Below are 23,741 nucleotides of genomic sequence, written 5' to 3' on the forward strand. Positions count from 1 at the left end.
TGTAAATCAATGGATGTGTAACTGATGTGATTCTGCAATCTGTGTATGGGGTGAAGGTGGGAGTTCATAACCCACTTGAATCAAAGTGTGGAATATGATATGTCAAGAAATTTGTAATGTTTTGAACAACCCACAATAAAAAATTTAAAAAAAAAAAGAAGTAAAGAAGGCCCAAATCTTCATCTTGTCAGATTAACAATACTCCTATAGCACAAGAAATAAAATCAAGAATTAATGAATGTGATGGATTCAAACTGAAAAGCTTCTTCTCAGCAAAAGAAACAATCAGTGAGGTGAATAGTGAGCCTACACCTTCAAAGCAAATTTTTACCACATGCACATCAGATAGAGCACTAATTTCAAGGATACACAAGGAACTCAAAAAGCTTAGCAACAACAACAACAAAAACAACAACAACAAAACACCAAACCAAATTACCCAATCAATAAATGGGCTAAAGAACTCTCCTCAGAAGAGGATATACAATCAATCAACAAACACGAAAAAATGTTCAACATCTTTAGCAATTAGAGAAATGCAAATGAAAACTACTCTAAGAGTTCATCTCATTTCAGTCAGAATGAGAGCTACCAAGAATACAAACAACAATAAGTGTTGATGAGGATGTGGGGGAAAAGGCACACTCATACATTGCTGGTGGGACTGAAAATTGGTGCAACCACTCTGGAAAGTGGTATAGAGATTTCTCGTAAACCTGGAAATTGAACCACCATTTGACCCAGCTATCTGTTTCCTTGGTTTATACCCAAAGGACTTAAAAATAGCATAATACAATGACACTGCTGTGTCAATATCTATAGCAACACAATTCACAATAGCTAAATTATGGAACCAATGTAGATGCCCTTTAATAGATGAATGGATAAAGAAACTATGATGTATATACACAATGGAATATTAGTCAGCTTTTTAAAAGATAATAAAATCATGGCATTTGCAGGTGAAATGGATGGAATTGGAGAATATCATACTAAGTAAAATAAGCCAATCCCAAAAGACCAAATGCCAAATGTTTTCTCTAATATGAGGATGCTGACTCATAATGGGGATGGGGGAGCATGGGAAGAATGGAGGAACTTTAGATAGTGCAAAGGGGAGGGAGAGCAAAGGAGGGGCTATGGGGGAAGAAAGATGGTGGAAGGAGATGGACATCATTGAGCTAAGTACATGTATGAAGACACGAATGGTGTGACTCTAACTTGTGTACAACCAGAGACATGAAAAATAGTGGTGTATATGTGTACTATGAATTGAAATGCATTCTTCTTTTATGTATAACAAATTAGAATAAGTAAATAAACTTAAAAAGAAATACCTATGTTCCTAATTTTAAAGGCTTTGCATAGGAAAGACAGCTATGGTTTTAATACAAGATTTAGATACTTGTTCAAACTAATGTTAACTTTAAAGGCATTTAAAATGTTCTCTGCCCTGCAGGTAAGGTTATTTAACAGGTTAATTTATTCTAATATTATATAATCAAAACAGGATTCGGGCAAACTATATTTGAACCGAGATTAACATAATGACATACCTTTAATAGAAATTCTTATCAGCTCCCTACAATTATCAAATGTTCTAATTTAACTGACAGTCAAACAATACGGAGGATAATTATAAAAATTCCAAAGTATTGTGAAAACATTTTTGCTTTATTATGCTGCAGTATTGGGGGGAGGGGAGTCACCATCCTCCCCTGGGGATATTAAATGATTTTTTTTTAGTTTAAACAAAGTTTACATCCAATAAGGATCAGTTTTCATTGTACGTGAGATTTCAAGATAAAATTCTATTTCCTACCATGTGACCTGTGTAAATTGAAGCAGAAAAGAAACTCAGCTTAAAACAGTCACGCAAAGCCAGATTCAAGGGACCCAAATGCCTCATGGAAGCTTTCCAAAGAGCTTGGAACCCAAGGTGACCACAGCCAGCAAAGATGTTGGTGAGCTTAGGATTCAGGAGCCCAAGGCCTTGCCTCACCCTCCCCTCCCAAGACAGAGCAATAGGGGGGAGCAGGTAGTATGCTTCTTTCAGATTTTGCTTCAGAAAATATTCAAAGAACAAAATCAGCAAACAATTTTTAAATTTAAGGAAAACAAAGAGAAAAATAAAGACTAGTAGATAAACAAATGTGATGCTTTCTTTGCCCAGAGAAATTGCTTTGCATAAAAATCCAGGATGTTTTTGGAGAACATCTGTGGTAGGCAGGGGGGAGGGCGGGGGTGAAGTATGAACTTAATGAGACCCTGAACCTGAATCACTGGTACAGTTATAATTAAGGACATGATCTTGAACAAGCCACTTAGCCTCTGTGCCTTCAGATCTTCAATTAAAATGATACAATTTAATATCCTAATTGGTTCATGGTAAAAATAAAAAGAGTTGGGCTAAATGACATATAATATACCTTCCAAGGTTAAATATTACATTATTCCTTCTTTTTCTTTTGGCCCTGGAATTTGAACCCAGGGCTGATATACCACTGAGCTATATCCCCAACTCTCTTTTATTTTGAGACAGGGTCTCATTAAGTTGTCTACTTTGTGATCCTGTCTCAGCTTCCTAGGTAGCTGGAATTATAGGCATGCACCATTTTCCCAGGTTAATTATTCTATAGTTATGAATAGTTTTTTTAAAAAATACTGGAAGAAACTGTGCCTAAAGAGTAATAAGCAAAATAAGCAATTATATTAGAGAGATTAAAAGTCTTGCATGTGTGTATACACACACACACACACACACACACACACATACCAGGGATTGAACCCAGGGATGCTTAACCACTCAGTCACATCCCACATCCCTAGTCCTTTTTGATATCTTGAAGAAGGGTCTCGCTAAGTTGCTTAGCGCTTTGCTAAATTGCTGAGGCTGGCTTAGAACTCCTCCTGCCTCAGCCCTCACAAACTGCTGGGATTACAGGCTTGAACCACCTTGCCCAGCTTTGCTTATATTTTCTTATTTTTCAGTTGTACAAATTTTCTCAAAATCTTCCTTATATTAAATTTATACATGAAAACATTGGTGTTTAGGAGACCCTAGTTGATCACTATATAATGAAATAGGGTTTATTCCTTACTAAACAAACGCACTAATTTTAATAATTGCTGTGACTTTAGAAGGGCTGGTTATGTCTACTCTGAATGTCTTAATCGCAGGGACTCTTCCTGCTGAGTGTGGAGAAACACTGAAGAAGCCCTCACTCTTGAAGATGCCTGTGGTCTCCATATCAAGTCTCATCCTCCTCTGTGTGAAAAAGCCTTTCTCTTGCCCCCTCTCTCAGGACTGCTTAGCAGAGCAATAGAGTACTCAATATGCACTTGCTTTACATCACTCATCAGTTTGTATCTTTTACTATAGTTAATTATGTAAATGTATCATTTCCGCAGCCTAAACCAAAAACACAGGAGATGGAAGATATTTTATTTACCTTGGCATCCTCTTCATGTCTATCACAGAGTATTGAGCACAAGGCATTCAATAAATATTTGTGGAGTGAATAAATAATGCTCCTATCTCATGTTGGATTTTTGCCTCCATAATGGTTAACTTATATTTTATTTATTAAATAAAAACTTTAAATGTTAAAGCAATGAACCTAATTATGTTATAGCCATATGATGTTACAGTCATCTTGAAGGAATTCAGAGAGGAAATAAAAGTAACTATAACATGCTAATAATAAAATATATTTATTCTTAATGTACAAGAATAGTTTATCTGCTATAATAACATTTTAGGTATATAATGTTTATATATATATATATATATATATATATATATATATACACACACACACATATATATATAGTATTATTTCATAACAAATAGTTAATTTAGAGGTACCTAGTATTGTTGAGAATTACAGTGATGAACAAGGATAATTAGGTATTATCAAAAGCTTATAGAACCACTAGAGAAAGAATTTTTCCAAATAAATATTCACATGAGTGAAATGCAGTTTTAGATACATGACCATTTTAAGTGGTTTTGAAAAATAAAATTATAAAATGTTCCTATTTATAAATATTTACATGAGTAAAATGCAGTTTTAGATACACAACCATTTTAAATGATTTTGAGCAGTAAAATTATGAAATGTCCCTATGTATTTCTCCTTTTCTTGAGATGCTGCTTCATTTTCACATAAGAAATATTCTTCTTGGTATAGTTTAAGTGAAAAAATAAATAAGATAAAGGCAACTTCATTTAACAAAGAACAATGTAAAACTAGATACATTTTGATTTTTAAATTCTAGAATATGATATACATATGGAGCTTCAGAATGATATTTCTCAAGTCCCAAATCTTTTATTATTATTAAATAAGAAATACACATCAAAATGTATAGAATATGGAAGCCAGGCATGGTGGCACATACCTGAATCCTAGCAATTCAGGAGGCTGAGGCAGGAGGTTTGCAAGTTCGAGGTCAGCTTTAGCAACTTAGTGAATCCCTAAGCAACTTAGTGAGACCTTGCCTCAAAATAAAATATAAAATGGCCTGAGAATATGCCTCAGTGGTTAAGCACTCCTGCATTCAATCCCTGATACCCCAAACAAAAATGTATAGAATAATATATAAAAATTTTTGAAAAGTTATTCATACACAAATAGCAAATAATGTCCACAGGATTCACAAATTCTAAAGATTAAAATTATATGTTCTTACATTCATTTTATGTATATATTAATATGTTATACATGCCATGCTATTCTGTAACCTTTTTTCATTAAAATATATTTTTCGTATTTTCCTATTAATACTATATAGAATTCTAATTTATGAATCACAATGTATTTAATAATCCCTCTAGTACTGACATTTATATTATTTCAACATCTACCATAATTACAATGTTATAATTACTAACCTTATAAATAAACATGTATGCATTGTTATGCTAAGGTAAATTGTTATACATACTTTACTAAATTATAAATGAATAAATTAATCATAATTTAATATTTTCATGATGACTTAAGACCATTTAAAATAAATCACCGTATTTACTGCAGTATAAAGTGGTAAGTGCTTGCTCTAGGGTCAAATGACTGAGCTGAAAGACTGGTGGCACTGCCCAATAGCTCTATGTTCCCAAGCAAATTATTTTGATTGATGGAATATGAGATCTTCCTCTGCATGGTAAGATTGATAATAACATGTATTATATAAATGATTAAGATGAAATAAGAAAATGCACAGAAAACATACTGTTCTGAATCTTTTAAGATTATGAATTGAAAAGATAACTAAATTAACTATATCAGTGTATCATCATAATAATTGCATTAGTTGGTGTTCTCCAGAAGAATAGTACCAATAGGACACATGCAAGTTTATGCAAATTGATGGATCATGAAGGATTGACTCATGCTATTCTGGAGACTAAAACATCTGTCATCTGCAAACTGGGATTCAGAAAAACTGCTTAGGTAGTACAAACTTGAAGGCCAGAGAACCCAGGGAACCAATGGGTTTCAGTCTGAGTCTGAAAGCCAAAATATGGGCGACTAATAGTTAAAGTTCTGGTCTCAGTCCCAAGGCCCAAGTACCAGGGGTACTGATGTCCAGGGTAGGAGAAGATGGATGCCCCAGCTCAAGCAGGGAAATTGTCCTGCCTTCATCTTTTTGGTTAAATCCAGGACCTTAAGAGATTGGATGAGGCCCACCTGCATTGGTAAGGAAGGTCTTCTTTAGTTAGTCTACTGATTCAAATAAGAATCTCCCTGAGAACACCCTCATAACCACATTAAGACATGATATTCTTTCAGCTACCTGGCCATCTCTTAGCTCAGTCAAGTTGACACATGTAATTAATCTTCACAATAATCATAGTAGATACCAGAAACCGCTAAGCTTTTCACCTATGTTTATGTGTTACTCAACAATCTCAAATTAAAATTCATATTTGGTTTTAAAGTATGCTTTATTTTATTTACAACTTCAAGAGTATGTGTGTGCATGTGTGTGTATAAATACATATAGTTAAATATTTATATTTGACACAGATAATTTTACTTCTAAGGAAGATTTTTAAACTTTAAGCATACAGTATTAGTTTTTTCATAATGGTTGTGATGAGCACAAATAACTTATTAGATAAGGATCTAGGATACAGTATGTCCTTTGATAAAAGGATTGGTCTTGTGCAACAAAGAAATATCCCATATTCTAAACAAATGTAAAATATTCTATTGTAACTTCATGGGAGAAAATCCTGCATATACTTATAAGCATAGGACCCAACTTCCTTTTATAGATAAATACAAAGATTTGTTTAGCACTGTTTTAAAATACTGTGTACAGAACACAGTACAATGTAAAACCCAAGCATACACTGTCATATTCAGAACCTCACCAAGAACTGTTCATTGACTGTAAAATTACTACCCCCAAAAGAAATGCTTCTCAAAGTATTTGAGCCGACAATATAAAACACTTTTATCAGTCTATATTTGTAGCTGTCATATTTATGGTTTGTCATATGTAATGCTGCAAGCATATAACTATTTTATTAGGTTTTCTAGTATAGTCACGCCTTGGCATTTATATATTAAAGTACATATTCTCAAACACCATCTTTTTCTTTTATTTATATTTCTAGTATATATTACTACCTGCATATATAATTTCCACATGTACAAATATTATAAAATTTAAGTATAAAATTGTATATAGTATGTAAATGATATTTTATTATTAATTATATATGTATTATAAGGACTTACATATTTCTAAATATGTTTTCATATATATATAATTATATATGTATGTGTTTTATATTTGAATTATCTATGAAAACAGAAGTTAAATTACAAAATATTCATTACATAAAGTGAATACTGGACACAAAAGTTGAGCACCATAGGTCTACAAGAAATTTCTCTTCAATAAGAATGCGGCTTTTCTAGTATCTAAAGTAAGGGTAAATGGATATTGAGTGAGACATCTGTGGGCTTCAAGAGATTTTCTTTTTATGTCAATTTTGACAGGCTAGAAACACTTGTTTTAAAAAGTCCAAGTTCTTTATTGCATTCTGAAAAACTGAATTTATTACATAAAATGCCCTTTAGAATATGAGTTACCTTAACCCCTAATGACATATTACATGATTATATCACTTTTAATTATTCACATACACAAAGTCTCTAATTACACATGCATGTATGAGAGAGAAAGAGACCTAAAACTATAGATAGAATCATAAATGGTCTAAAAAATGTTCAAGTGGGGCATATTTCCAACATATTATTCTTGACTTTCTATTTTATACCATGTCACCTATTTATCTGACTCTATAAAACCACTAACTTAAAAAGAGTCCTGTGCTAGGTAAAGTAGTATAAACAAACAAAATGAATTTCTTACAGTTCCCATGCTCTTCCCCACTGCCTGCAACACTGCCTTTCTCTACCTGGTAGCTCTAGTAAACTTATATATCATCTTCTTCAGAAAACCACCTCTTCATGCTGCCAGATGTAGTCATTACCTTCTCTAAATGTCAATAAGCATATAATCTCTAATTTTTTTTCTTCATGTGCCTATTTATTGAGAATGACATTTCCCCATAATCCTAAGAAAAGCCAGCAGAGTTCTACAGTTATGGTAACAAGTTGAAACTATTAAAATTCTTTTACCAGTCAATTTTCATTCGATAGCCATGATCACTCACATATATACACACATACACACACACACACACAAAAAAAAAACCAGAACCAGTTTTAAATCTGTTTTATCAATTATCCATCTTTTGAAAATTAACCAGTGATCAAAAGTCTTAATCTATTAACACATTTTTGAAATCCAATCAGAACCTTAGTCTTCCTACTAAACCACACTCATAAATTGTGTCATTTTACTTCCACTGCTAAAAGCCACTAATCACTTACTTAAATCCTACAGCTATCATTTATTGCTGGGTAACAAATTCCCCCAAATGAGAACCTACAATGAACACATATTTATCTCACACAGTTTCTAAGAGTGAGGAATCTGGCATAGAAAGACTCATGGTCTCTCAGGAGGTTTCAGTCATCCAATGGATCGACTGGGCCTGGTGGTACTACTTCATGTAGCATTACACACGTAGACCTCAGTGTCTCACTGGCTGTAGGCAGAAGGTCTCAGTTCATTGTTACGTAGTCTTCTCAACTGGAATGCTGAAGTGTCTGGACGTGGCAACTAATTTTCTCAAAGAAACACATCCCAGAGAAAACAAAGCAGAATCCAGAAAACTTTTTACAACTTGGCCACAGAAATAATGTACCATGACTTCTGTTATGTTCTGTTGGTAACATAGGCCAACTCTGATGCAATGTGAGAGGACAGCACACAAGAGCATGGACACCAGGAAGCATATCACTGAGGCCATCTTGGAGACCAGCTTCTGCATTTCCCAAAAACCCTATAAAAGATTATCAGTCAGCTTGGCTCTGAGGGAATGTGCTTCACTAACATGATTCTCTCTTACATAGTGGACAATGAATTCAGCTTTGCGTTTTCATGTCAGATACTGAAGGTTAGTATCATTGTTTGTCATTTCTAGATGTAATTCCAAGATTTCAAGATTTCTTCATACCATAGCATTGTATTTGACCCATGGACCAAGAGCATGGGCCTACTTGAACAAAAATTCTGACCGTGTTTTGGATCTGCGAGGACAGGAATTAAGAATATTTCTCAACATTTCTTGCCAACATATAGGAGGACTCTGATAAAGAGTTGTTAAGTAAACATATACAGTTGGAAATATTCAACTCCTGTTTGCTTTACGTTATAAACAGGATGCCCTCTTAACATCTTCTCCTCAACTTAAGGACAACCAGTTAAGAACCAAACCCAGTAAAGCTGGGTTTTCGAGTGGAAGACATCTCAGATTTCATCACTGAAGTATAAGGAAAAATGGCATTCACATAGCACACATTCATTCCTCTAAATGAGAAAATCCATATCATCATCCTGAAGAAGTTTTAGTAACTCGAGCACAGTAGAAAAACTTTAACTAGATTCAGCATAACATTTTTATCTTTCTCTGGGATGGTTCCCGTGAGTACCGAGTGTGTAAAGATTTAACCAGCTGAACCCTGTAAACATAAAATATTTTCCCCAAACATGACAGCACATTCTCTTCATTTACCATTAACAAAGGAAACCAAACAGGAGTTAGAGAACAGGAGAGAGACACTGCTGGCCCTGTACATGAGCAAAACGAGATGAACGGGCACAGACCCAGACAAGTCCCACTGGACATAAAAATAGAATTTTCAGTGACAACATTCTTATCCTAAAGCAAGCAGGCAAAGCACGACACTGAACTAACCATAGCACATATGAACTTATCTAAATTACAAGAGGTCATTTCCTATTCTTGAGCAGATACCTTTGGTATTTATATATAGTTCCTTTCAAATCAGAATTGGGGTTTTTCACATTATAATGATTAATCCTGAAGAATAATCTTTATTCTACAAAGACCTAAAAGAATAGGCTCAAAATTCAGGTTAATTATGTGAGGAGTAATAAATGTATGCATTTCAATAAGTGAAGGAAAACCAGGGCAGGGGAGGAGCATAAATGTAAGAAAGGAAAATAAATCACACAATATCAAATAACCACAAGAAAAAAAAATAAGAAAAATTTAGATCAAAATTATAGCTAGAAATCCAAGTAAATATTAGGATGTGCACTGAAAGAGTCTTTAAAAGGGTACCAGGATATAAGCAGAATTAGCAGTAGCTAAAATTATATTCATAATAAATCAGACATATATTGGATTATAATGTCTGATTCTGAGCTCCATCTCTCAAAAGGATGAGCCAATTTGGGAAAAAAATATGTTTAGAGAGAAGTTCCAAAAGGTATGAAGAACTACAAGATGGGCTTCTGAAGGATATTTTATTTTGTCTAGAAAAAAAAGAGAGAGTCATAACAACCTAAGCATAACCTTTGCTTTGTGAATATTGAAAATGTTATACCTGCAATAAAGGGTGTATTAGATAAGAAAGTCTTATGTTACTGATGTTGCAAAGGAGGTCATTCTGAAAAAGATCATCGAAAATCAGACTTAACTGATAAGGACGTCTGTGTAATTGCTTCAGTCTTTAAAGATGAGATAGATTCTCATTTGGTTAATATACATCAAATCTTGCCTAAAGGCCATGGAACAAACTGAATGACATAAAAGGATACTTTGTATTCTTTTAATGGGTAACACAACAGTGATTAGGCCAGGGAATCAGGTTACAGTATTAATTACATAATTTAAGTAACCATATAGTATAAGGTCAAGTAGAATTTATGATATGAAGTGTACTAAATGATATATAAAAAAGTAGTATCACTAGAAGTCTTTGCTCATTACTCAGGATATGAACTAATTAGAAACCTTACAGTAATACACTAATATGATTTCAGTTAAAATGGACCATTGGTTTGAGAAAGTAATTTAATCATCCATTTGTATTCTCTAAAGGATTTTCTTTAAAGATAATGGCTAACCTATACCTTTCAAGGTATCTCTATTTAAATTCCAAGAGTTACAGGGCTAGGATGTTTCTTACTATAATCTATAGCTTCCAGATTGAAAATTAACAAAGGTCACAAAAGCTCAATGAGGGATTGGAACAAAAACTATTTTTATGAGAGAGTTAGGGGAGATCAAGGACAGATAGATCATAAGGAAAAACAAGCAAAAACATGTTGAAAGACTAACTTTCCAAAACAGCCTTTCTGAAAATAAGTCTGTCTGGCAATACATAGATCTCTGAAAAAATAATTGAAGACTTTTTTTTAAACTTGGTCTAAGCTTATAAAATTATCATTTAGGAGAAATTCTTTGTGCATAAGCAAATCAAAGTTATGACTCATGCAGCATTCCAATTATATCCAAACCGCTATTAGAAGAATGATGGGATATGAAAATATGGACACACCAGGAAAATTTTTAGAGAATGCATGGTCCTAATCCTAGAAGATTTGTTAGTAACCCAAGGCATTTACAGAGCATTCGTAACTCTATTAACTATTCATCCGTTCTTGCTGATGATACATCTCTGAATCTACAGAGTGAAATCAATAAACAACAGTGCTCACATTGTGGAGTATTAATATTGGAACACATCATAAATTCCCAGAGCTATCTTCCCTAAAATGTTTATAGTTAGGGAGTTACTCAGTTTCAGAAAGCACTTCAGAAATAGACTAACCTTTTTCATGGCAAATGCTTCAACTCTCTTGTCAGTCAGTTTAATAACAACTGTAATTCAAAAAGATGCAAGTGTCTGGTCACTTACCCAAGAAGAAGGGGAAAAGACCAGCATAAAAACTTGAAAGATGGAGACTTCAAGTTATGACATAAAGCCACTTGGATGTTTTCTTTATAGTTATTTAATAAAAATATATGCAAATGGGATCTAAATAAAAACAGAAATCTATAGAATGAAATAGTCATGTTCTGGTAATTTTAGGTGGACAATTGCAAAGAGAAAATAAATAGCAACCAGGGTTTTTCTTCATCTTAAAGAACCCAAAGCCTTAAACTTGAGACATTCTTTTATTTTTTTCATAATTTTCTCTTTCTTTACCTCCTCTTCCTCTGGGCTTTCACAGAATTATGCTCTTAAGTAGACATTCATATGCACCAGCATCTAATCTATTTCACAGTGCTAGGGATCAAACCTAAGGACTTATATATCCAAGGCAAGCTCTTTACTGTTGAGCTACACCCCAACTCATGACCCTCTTTAAATCATGTCTAGCATGCAAGTTTTAAAACTGAAAGAGAAAAATCTCTTTCAAAAATATGACCAAAATAAAAGCTTCACTATTTTATAGCTTTATTGAGGTATAAATGAGAAACAACAAACTACATATATATAAAGTGTATCATATGATGAATTTTGGCATGTGTGCATCCATGAAACCATTACCACAATCAAACTGACAAACATTTCCATCACCCTAATTGTCCCTTACTCCCATTCCCAACCCCCATCACCATACAACCACAAGCCTTCTATCACTATGAGTTAGTATGCATTTTCTACAATTTTATAGAAACAAATCATACAGTATGTGCTCTCTTTCATCTGGCTTCTTTTACTTAGCACAATTATGTTAGAATTCATAGATACTGTCTGTGTCAATAGTATCAAGATTTTTTCTTTTTATGTCTTAGTGTTCTACATGGAAATATTACAACATGCTTATCAATTCTTCTGTCATTTTAGTTGTTTCTAGTTTGATTCTTTTACAATAATGGATTCTAGGATTACTCACAAGTTTTTGAATAAATAAAAAATAAAGTTTTTGATAGATAAATAGGTGTGTAGTGATCAGGTTGTGTGACAGGTGTATGTTAAATTTTTTAAGAAAGTGCCAAAATATTGTGTCAAAGTTTGTACTATTTTACATTTTTCAGTGAGAGAATATTAGGGTTCTGGTAGCTACACATGTTTGCCAATACTTAGTATGGCCAGTATTTTAAATTTGAGCCCTCTGGGTAGGTCGTGTGGTGATATCTCATATTTCCCTAATTACAAATGATGTATACATCTTTTATGGAGATGCTGGCCAATGGTTGAAATTTTATTTTTATTTTGTGTTTAATTTTTAAAATTTTTATGGGCAATAAAATTTACTACTTTTGGTGTACAGTTCTATGGGTTTTGACTTTGTACAACCACTAGTGTGATCAAGATACAGAACAGCTCCTCCAAGTCTTAGAATCCCCTCTTTGTAGCAGACCCCCAACCACCAGCCCTAAATTCTGGGCACTACAGGCCTGATGTTTGCTCCTACAGTTTTGTTTTTTCCAAACTATCATTTAAATGTAATCGTACAGGGCATGGCCTCAGAATCCAGCTTCTTTCACTGTCACTTATCATGGTGCATTTGAGATTCATTCATGTTGCTATGTTTGTCAATCCTTCCCTCCCTTTTATTTATTTTTTTGTCCATTCTTTTTTATTGATTTTTTAAAAAATAAATAACAGCAGAATGCATTACAATTCTTATTACACATATACAGCACAATTTTTCATATCTCTGTATCTAAAGTATGTTGACAACAATCTGTGTCTTCATACATGTACTTTGCATAATGATGTCCATCACATTCCACCATCCTTGCTAATCCCCTGCCCCCTCTATTTCCCTCCCACCCCTCTGCCCTATCTAGAGTTTGTCTATTCCTCCCATGCTCTCCCTCCCTACCCCACTATGAGTCAGCCTCCTTATATCAGAGAAAACATTCGGCCTTTAGAACACTAATCTCTAGGGTATATAAAGAACTCAGAAAGCTAAGCATCAAAAAAACAAATAACCCAATCAACAAATGGGCCAAGGACCTGAACAGACATTTCTCAGAAGAGGACTTAGAATCAATCAACAAATATATGAAAAAATGTTCACCATCTCTAGCAATTACAGAAATGCAAATCAAATCTACTCTAAGATATCATCTCACTCCAGTCAGAATGGCAGCTATTATGAAGACAAACAATAATAAGTGTGGGCTAGGATGTAGGGAAAATGTATACTCATACATTGCTGGTGGGACTGCAAATTGGTGCAGCCGATATGGAAAGCAGTATGGAGATTCCTTGGAAAGCTGGGAATGGAACCACCATTTGACCCAGCTATCCCTCTTCTTGGTCTATACCCAAAAGACTTAAAAACACCATACTACAGGGACACAGCCACATCAATGTTTATAGCAGCACAATTCACAATAGCTAAACTGTGGAGTCAACCTAGATGGCCTTCAGTGGATGAATGGATAAAAAAAAATGTGGCACTTATACACAGTGGAATTTTACTCAGCAATAAAATAGAATAAAATCATGGCATTTGCAGGTAAATGGATGGCACTGGAGAGAATAATGCTAAGTGAAGTTGACCTCCCTTTTATTTAGAGCTAATTTACTGCTTATTGCATTCCATTTGCATGGATGAACAAATCTTGTCTATCCATTCACCCGCTGAAGAACATTTGTGTTATTTCCAGCATTTGGTAGTTAATAACTCAATTATGTACATTCATGTGTAGGTTTTTTTTGTGTACAAAAATGATTCATTAATCTTAAGTAATTACTTAGGAGTAGGATGGCTAAGTTTTATGGTTAAAATTTCTTTAATTTTATTTAAAAAGTACCAAAATATTTCCAAGGAAGTTGTACTGTCTTGAATTCCCACTAGCAACACAATCTCCATATCCTTCCAATCCTGGTGTTGTTAGATGTAAAGTTTTTTTTTTTTTTTAATTTTAACCTTCCTAATAGATAAGTAACGGTATCTCACTATGATTTTGATGTGTATTTCCTTAGTAACTAATGATGTTAATTACCTTTTCATGTAGTTATTAGCCAACCACATACCTTCTTGTTCTATTTAGTTTTTACAAAGTTCAGTGAATTCAAAGGGGGAAAGTCTTTTCGATAAATACTACTGGAAATTTTGGATAAAATTCCTCAATAGGACACCCATAGCACAAGAGTTAATAACAAGAATCAACAAATGGGACTTACTTAAACTAAAAAGTTTTTTCTCAGCAAGAGAAACAATAAGAGAGGTAAATAGGGAGCCTACATCATGGGAACAAATTTTTACTCCTCACACTTCAGATAGAGCCCTAATATCCAGAGTATACAAAGAACTCAAAAAATTAGACAATAAGAGAACAAACAACCCAATCAACAAATGGGCCAAGGACCTGAACAGACACTTCTCAGAGGAGGACATACAATCAATCAACAAGTACATGAAAAAATGCTCACCATCTCTAGCAGTCAGAGAAATGCAAATCAAAACCACCCTAAGATACCATCTCACTCCAGTAAGATTGGCAGCCATTATGAAGTCAAACAACAACAAGTGCTGGCGAGGATGTGGGGAAAAGGGTACACTTGTACATTGCTGGTGGGACTGCAAATTGGTGCAGCCAATTTGGAAAGCAGTATGGAGATTTCTTGGAAAGCTGGGAATGGAGCCACCATTTGACCCAGCTATTCCCCTTCTTGGTCTATTCCCTAAAGACCTAAAAAGAGCATGCTACAGGGACACTGCTACATCGATGTTCATAGCAGCACAATTCACAATAGCAAGACTGTGGAACCAACCTAGATGCCCTTCAATAGACGAATGGATAAAAAAAATGTGGCATTTATACACAATGGAGTATTACTCTGCACTAAAAAATGACAAAATCATGGAATTTGCAGGGAAATGGATGGCACTAGAGCAGATTATGCTAAGTGTAGCTAGCCAATCCCTAAAAAACAAATGCCAAATGTCATCTTTGATATAAGGAGAGTAACTAAGAACAGAATAGGGAGAAAGAGCATGAGAAGAAGATCACCATTAAACAGGGACGAGAGGGGGGAGGGAAAGAGAGAGAGAAGGGAAATTGCATGGTAAAGGAAGGAGACCCTCATTGTTATACAAAATTACATATAAGAGGAAGTGAGGGGAAAGGGGAAAAAACAAGAGAGAGAAATGAATTACAGTAGATGGGGTAGAGAGAGAAGATGGGAGGAGAGGGGAGGGGAGGGGAGGGGGGATAGTAGAGGATAGGAAGGGCAGCAGAATACAACAGACACTAGTATGGCAATATGTAAAAAAGTGGATGTGGACCCAATGTGAATCTGCAATATGTATACGGGGTAAAAATGGGAGTTCATAATCTGCTTGAATCAAATGTATGAAATATGATATGTCAAGAGGTTTGTAATGTTTTGAACAACTAATAATAAAAAAAATTTAAAAAATAAAAAAAAAACAATAAAGGAAAGGGGAACAGAAAAAAAATAATTATATAGAAACAAATTCTCAATCTATGATTTGAATCATGTACAAAAATGTACTCAAAACCAATTGTACACTGAAATATAAAATTTAAAATTACAAAATTTCTAGAAGAATACCTTTGTGACCCCAAGTCTGGCCAAATTTTTTTAAGATAAAAATATAAACCATAAAGAAATACAGGATAAATTGGACTTCATCAAAATTTAAAACTTCTCTTCAAAAAATACTATTGAAAGAAAGAAAAGATAAACCATATTTGCAAAGCACATATGTACTGAAGGATTTGTACCCAGAATATCTAAAGGACCCTCTAAATTTAATAACGATCCTAAATATTATAAAATAGCCAAAAGCTATGAACAGACCCTTCACCAAAGAAGACGCATAAGTAACAAATACTTCAAAAGATGCCAACTCTCATTATTTACTAGAGATATTCAAATTAAAACCACAATGGGATACCAAACACATGTATCTATTATATCGGCTAAAATTAGAAAGACTGATTATGTAAGGCTTAATATAGCTGTGGAAAAGAAGTAACTCCTCTCTGCACATGGGGGAACATGAAATGGTATGATCAATTTGGAAAACAAGGTAGCTAAGAGAAACATAAGCACGTCTACACAAAATTCTGAACCTGAAGGTTCATAGCAGCTTTACCTCTAGTAATCCAAAAGTAAAAAATCCCTGTGCATCAGCAGGTGAATGGGTATATATACTGTGTTTCCAAAATTCTGCAAAGGCACCAAAATACAAAATAGATAGTTTTAAAATTGCAAACATAATACCTACGAAGTAAAGGGAATCTACTATGTAACACCCAATCTCATCCAAGTGATAAACAAGAGGTAAGCAAACACGAAGCATCATTTCCTCATTATACAAACAACAAGTGCAGATCTTACCTATATATTTATAGCCTTCTTCTCCATTTACTATGGGTCTCAGCCAGGTTGACTTTAGTCTGCCTTTGTTGCCCACATGGGCACCTTTCGGAGGATAGAGCATAAATAACAGTTCAATTGCCTGGGTCCTTTTGATCACCTCAGGATGTGTTAGTGACTTATCTGTGGAAAAAAGAATATAAAAGCAGAAATTTTTAAGTTTTAGACATTTACAGTATATCTAACATGTTTAGTTTGGGGCATGCAAATTAGAAGCTACTGATTTGAAAACTAAGTGTTACATTGAAACTACAGATTTTCTGTCATCAAAGTTTCTTTGCCAAAAATCTTACTGTTCATATAATTCCTTGAAAAAATTAAAGAGTAAAGGCTTTACTAATATCATCTTCAAGTGCTACCACTTTGCTAAAACTATAGAAAAAAATTAAAATAACCAATGAACAGCATTCACATTGTACATTCTATAACATAATGATATATTTTTAATTGCTATGAAACAATGGAATCAGATTAATCTGACAAAATTGTTATAACTAAACATAAAGTTTCATAAATTGGAAATACTTAAAGAATTAATAATTTTAGTCTATGGATTTTAAGAAAATATAAAAATGTACATGCTGTAATTGATTTTTTTAATCTGACAAACATTTATATAGCACTTATTAGATACAAAGATTACTTCTTTAAGTGCATAAAAATATTAACACTTTTAATTATCATAATGTACCAATAAAGTAGGTACTGTTATTGTTGTTTCTGTTATGTGAAGAAACTGAGACCCAGAGAAGTTAACTTGCTTAGATCTTTCTGTAAATGCATCAGGTAGGATATGGATATTTAAGGATATTTGCCAACAAATCTTTGTCAATTGAACATGACCTGCATTAACTAGATGTGAAAACTGGAATTAAAAATCAATTTAAATTGTAGAGTGAAAAATAAAATTTGGCTATGGCCTTTGGACCTCCAGTTCGCAATTTCCATTTTTGGTTGCTAAGTCAGTGCCTTAAAATTCAATGGGTCAGTCTTCTGAGCAATTGAAGTGCCTCTACCTAAGAAAGATTTCAAAGACAACAGATAGGCTAATAATGCAAACCTCCATTTAAAATCTTGCTATGTTTTCCTTCCTTCCTTTCCTCTTATTTGCCTTTATTTTGTTAAAAGTCACATGTTCTGGTAAAGTAACAGACAGTATGGTATAATGATTAAGAAAGTAGATTTCTGCTAGCCTCGTTCTGTGGCACATGCCTATAATCCCAGGGGTTTGGGAGGATCTCAAGTTCAAAGCCAGCCTCAGCAAAAGCAAAGTGCTAAGCAACTCAGTGAGACCCTGTCTCTAAATAAAATACAAAATAGGGCTGGGGATGTGGCTCAGTGGGTGAGTGCCCCTGAGTTCAATCCCTGGCACCCTTTCCCCTCATACCAAAAAAAAAAAAAGAAAGAAAAAGAAAAAGAAAAGAAAGAAAATAGATTTCAATTTTCTGATACTGGCATAGAGTCAGCTATCAATCTATTATCTTACAGCTCCAAATCCAACCTTCCCTTACCTGAGAGACTAGGACATTTTTACCTGCCTGTGGCATTATTTTAGGTGTCAACCACAAATGGCAGTCAAGTGAACTAGAGAATGAAGGGGATCTTCTTGGTTCTGGATGCTTCTTTTGGCAGGTTCCTGTGGTACACAGTGGCCAGCCAGGAATGGCAGCTTCCCTGGCACCCTCCAGGACACAGCTTTCCTCTCCCACCACTGGGAGCTTCCTAGAGAGGTCCATGTGCAGGACCTTTCTATAAATGGGTTTCCCGTGAGCACCATAGTGTGATATCTCCCTAGGGACAGTTTTCTCAAGAACCCTAGAAAGGGACTTTTCATGAAACCAACTAGCATGTCCCCTCAGAAGATTCTCCACCATTTACTGAGCCACAGCTACACCTCCTCCAAAACGAAAACACCCTGACATAAGTTCATTATGGGAGCCAGTGGCCTTCTTTAAAATTTCTTCTTTCCATAGGTATTCTGCCTCAGACAGAATTGGAGTGGCTACTACCTATACCTGCCTTTCTCAATTCTGTAGAGTTTTTTATGCCTTAGTAGACAATAACAGTTACCTCAATCCCTGTCATAGTTAAAAACTGTTCTTGCTCAAATTACTACATATTTTTTGCCTCTTGACTGGACCCAATCTTATACAGCTAGTCTTGAGTTCTAATTCTTGAACCATCTTTAGTAGGATTTGGAATATTAAACAAATCAATTATCTCCAAGTGATTTATTAACTTCTTCAGTTATTGTTAGATGAAATGATATATAAGCACTAGATATGTGCATTTCTAATTTTCTAATTATTATTATTTCAACAATAATAAAAAATGAGTTGGAAATAAATATGCTATTTCTTTCTTTTTTCTTTTCAATTTTCATTTTTTTTTTTTTTTGGTGGTTGGTCCTGGGGATTGAATCCAGTAGGGCTCTACTATTAGCTACATACCCAGTCCTTTTATTTTACTTTATTGTTTTTGTTTTTGTTTTTGAGACAGGGTTTCATTAAGTTGCATAGGCTGGCCTTAAACTGCCTCAGTCTCCAGAATAACTGGGATTATAGGCATGTATCCCCAATCTGGCTGCATCTTTTGATTAGAAATATATTATAGAACTCTTGGCTATTTCTTTTTTATATATATCTGGGATTGAACCCAGGGGTGCTCAACCACTGAGCCACATTCATAGCGACCCCGCCCCCATCATGCTTTTTAATTGTTTATTTTGAGACAGGATCTTGCTAAGCTACTTAGGGTCTTGAGGGGTTGATGAGGCTGGCTTTGAACTTGTGATCTTCCCACAGCAGCCTCCAGAACCACTGGAATTACAGGTGTGTCCCCACCCAACCAGGCTGTTTCTTTTCTAAAATGGGAAACTTAAAAATTATTCTCTTCTAACAAAAAAAAAAATCAAACCCAAAACACCCTGACATACGTTCAGATATATATAGATAATAAATATATCACCTACACATTGTAGATTCCTTTTCCTCATATGTCAACAGAAGAAAAAGAAACTAGGACTGTTGTAAAGCTGAAGAGTAAACCCTGAATTACCTTTTGGCCCTGCTCAGACTTCAAGAAGTTGAGCAGGGGAGAGCCTAGGCAGTGGGGGTCACTTTTCCAGTTGTGAAGGAGGTGAAGGATGAAGAGTTACATCACAAGAAACCACATAGCTAAACTAAATACAACCCCCAAGTTTGTCGTAACATACAAAATAAGGAAATAAAATAGTTCAGGGCTTCTTTCTGAAGTCATAAAGAAAAAAGAAACCAAGTAGGACAAACTAGGAGTAACTGCTGTGCTTAGTGTGAAGGACCACATTGTTCGTAAGGCTTCTGCCCTCCAGAGCATTTGTGTCTAATTCCCTCAGCTTAACATCGATGTTTAGTAACTTTATTTCATAGGATTATACTGATTAGTTTTAATAAAGCACTTCATTTTTTCCATAAAGACAAATGCTTCAATTTTAGGCAAATAAAATGTCTACACTAAAATCTAAATGGAGGTAAATGTCGCACTGCCACTTTCTGTTACTGGCTTTCTCTTACTGGCTAAATTTATCTCCAAAAATAAAAAGGTATACTTCATACTAACACCAAGATCACAAGCTAAAAAAGATGGGAACAGGTAATGTAGGCTTTCTTCTACTGTGAATATTATGCATTCATTAAAATGCTGATGTAGCTCTCATGGACCTGATCAGTCACGTGAGGTTTTCAGTAGAAGGCTACCATACATGAGCTTGAACAGGAAGACAAATCATCTATAATTCACTGAAAACGGCCAGTTTCTAAATGCTCTGCTTTTACTGTCTTGTCACCATATGGTTAAAGCACTTTATGTTGCATTCATTTTCTTTGATTTGAAAAAATGAATGCCATACTTTTTTGTCATGTCATTTTTATCTAAGCTTTTTTCTGTTCATTAGTAAGTTTAAGAATATCAATTTATCAATAAGAAAAATTACATATGCCTTAGATAAGAGAAAGTAAATCTAAAGCTGTCCCATTCTTAAAATAATGCAACTTTCTTAATGTTAATTTCTTTTAAGCTGAAATATAAGGTGTTAAAGGTCACTGAGAGAGGAAAAGGAACATTAAGATTTAACACCACAGAATAAAATGGTTAAGAAGAAAGTTAAACAACATGCTTCAGAAAGACCTCACTCACAGAGATAAAGCAAGGACCACTGATCTCATATAACAATTAAATACTTATATTACTTCATTTACATAAGAGCATAAATGTCTATTAACACCCCAGTGAGAATAAATAATATAAATTAGGACATGAATTTCATTAAAAAGTTGAAATATAACAAATTTTTACTCCAAATCCTTTTAGTTCACAAAAAATGGGTGCATACAAATTTTGCCAGAATGTTTTTCACCAATTAAAAGGCTAAATGTGGAAATCGTGCCTTGATAGACATCTTTATAAATTCAGTCAAAAACCTACTACAAAACAGAAAAAAAAACTAGGTTATTGGGGCCATTCAATTCTTCAATTTATTCAGAAGGTCTCCTTCTTTAGTGGAATAAAATACAAAGAGTTCACAAAAAATAGCTTTTAATTATTATTATTATTATTATTATTATTATTTATTAATGAATTTATTTTAATTAGGTATAGATGACAGCAGAATGAATTTTGATTCATTGTACACAACTGCATCACTATAGTAATGCAAAGAAATATCTTACTATTTAAATTTTCAGATTTTTTTCTTAGTTTTTAGACTCGTTAGCAAATTAAATACATTGCTTGATATAGAAAGCTAAAACACTTTCGCCCTTTTTGTCTATCTTCATGGAATTCAGACAGAAACACAGATCATATTACTTTACTTAAAAAACTCATATAGTTTCCCAACACTAAATAACTTTGATTAATAATTCTAATGGAATTATGAGTATTCCTTAGGAGGAGCATGTTCTTTCTTTTAAAAGCATGTGTGTGAGTGTGTGTGTGTGCGTGCATGTGTGAAAGAGTGTGTGTGTGTGTGTGTGTGTTGGAAGTGACACGAACTTTGCCTCATAAAAGATTGGAGGAGTACTATCATTAATTTTAAGTACTGTATTTTAAGATATGCTCATCATTTTCTCTGAAGGGCTGAGTCTCAAGATGACCAGATTAAACACATTAACAGGACTTCACTGTGACAGACCAAGGACAAGTGCTGCTCCCACCTCAGTCACAACGCTGTCGCTTGTTAAGAATAAGAGTGTCACACAAACTATTTTAAGGTGAGAGCACAGGGACAGCTTTTATTGGGTTTACCATACATAACATACTAGATATTTTTTTTTTACTTTTTTTTGGAAGAGTATTTTAATACATTTACCTTCCAGGTTGGAAGCATAAAATTTCCAATTACGTGTTGCCACTCTTAATTGTTAAATGAAATTTTAAATACCCTGCCCCCTTGTTTTCTCGCCACAAATACTAGCATTTGGGTCATTTTTCTATATTTATACCACTCCTTTAGGGGCAGGGAGAAAGTCAACCAATCTTGACATTATTCACTACTAATATTAATTTAAAATGCAGTTGATTACTGAGTTCATTATTTTAAGTATTATTTTTCTAGACTATTCTAATCCCTTAGCAAAAAATAGATGCAATTAACTATAATAGGCTTAACTCTATGCCTTTGCTCAACCATTATGGAAGCCTGACATGCAAAATATGTGTACATATTTTTTAAAAGACTGATCTTACTTTTCATGACTTAGGACTCTTCCTAAATTGGGGAGGCAAAAATAACACCATGTTATTTTAAACAGTGAAAAAGAAATCCAAATAAGTGAGAATCTTTCATGGTGTGGTTTTCCAACTGAATACCAAATTATTATTTTTTATGTATCTTTAAAATAAATATGCTGCTTTTCAGAACTGGACCATTTCTGGACTTCAGTTGCCAGACTTATTGAGGTTTCACTGGTACGGATGTCTATAATTTGACCTGCTTAGTATTCATAGAAAAGTTAAGATTACTCTAAATTCATTTGGAAACAAAAGTGGGCAAAAAAATTAATAAGACTTTAACTTATTTTAAAAATGGACAATTTCATAGCTTCAATTTATTTATAAGTACCAATGGTAATAATATCCCAATGGGAGTATATCTTAATCTATCAAGAGTGTGTGTATTTGTGTGTGTGTATCTGCATCATTAGTCGAAATTCCCACAACCTCCAACAACTTTGAAGAATTTTGACAGAAACAATAAATTTCAGACCTAAATGAGAGAATTCTTAGAACAGATACATGTAAAATTTCATATTGGTGAAGTCCTGATTGTACCTCATCTTGAGGTACAATTCTTCTTTACCTATGGACCTATGAAACCCAAGAATAAGTTATCTGCTCCAGAATACAACATAGGGTAGGCATAAAATTGGTTTGTACCCAGGCTGCAGTTAATAGTCACAGGCAAAATTTCTTCTAGGGAAGCCTCAGATCTATTTTAAGAATGTTTCAAATGATTATACCAGGCCTGACCAGGTTATCTAGGATAATGTGTGTGTGTATGTGTGTGTGTGTGTGTGTGTGTGTGTGTGTTACTTGGGATTAAACCCCGGGCTTTGTGCATGCTAGGCTATAGCTCCATCCCCATGATAATCTTCTTTACTTAAAGTCAATTGATTATGTACTTCCATCATATCTATAAAATCCCTTTGTAGCAACATCCGTCTAGAATTTGATTGAATAACTGGAAACCATAGCCTCGTCAAGTTTAGACATCAAAAAGATCATGAGCTTAAGGATAAAGCTTAATGAAGTTAAGGCTATAGAAAGTATTCTTTGGGAATCCAAATCACTTCTCACAGGTGATAACAGCTGGCATCAGATTCCCAAAACAATATCTAATGGAAAAAGAAAAATGTCTATAATGTTCTCAGAAAATTGTGTAACTCATGAAAAATTTCAAAAAACATTTTTAGGAAATATAGT

The 23,741-nt window shown here is 34.0% G+C and overlaps 1 protein-coding gene across 1 annotated transcript in view; it reads right to left on the reverse strand.

The window, feature by feature from the left end:
- Iqcm (IQ motif containing M) overlaps positions 1-23,741 on the reverse strand; it is a 301,720-nt gene that overhangs the window by 58,134 nt on the left and 219,845 nt on the right. Inside the window, exon 12 of the mRNA XM_048813853.1 lies at positions 16,743-16,904. Within this exon, the coding sequence (XP_048669810.1) occupies positions 16,743-16,904 (162 nt within the window). The remainder of the gene's footprint in view (positions 1-16,742; positions 16,905-23,741) is intronic.

The sequence above is a fragment of the Marmota marmota genome, unplaced genomic scaffold (assembly GCF_001458135.2).
Source record: "Marmota marmota marmota unplaced genomic scaffold, marMar, whole genome shotgun sequence".
In the NCBI taxonomy this organism is placed as follows: Eukaryota; Metazoa; Chordata; class Mammalia; order Rodentia; family Sciuridae; genus Marmota; species Marmota marmota.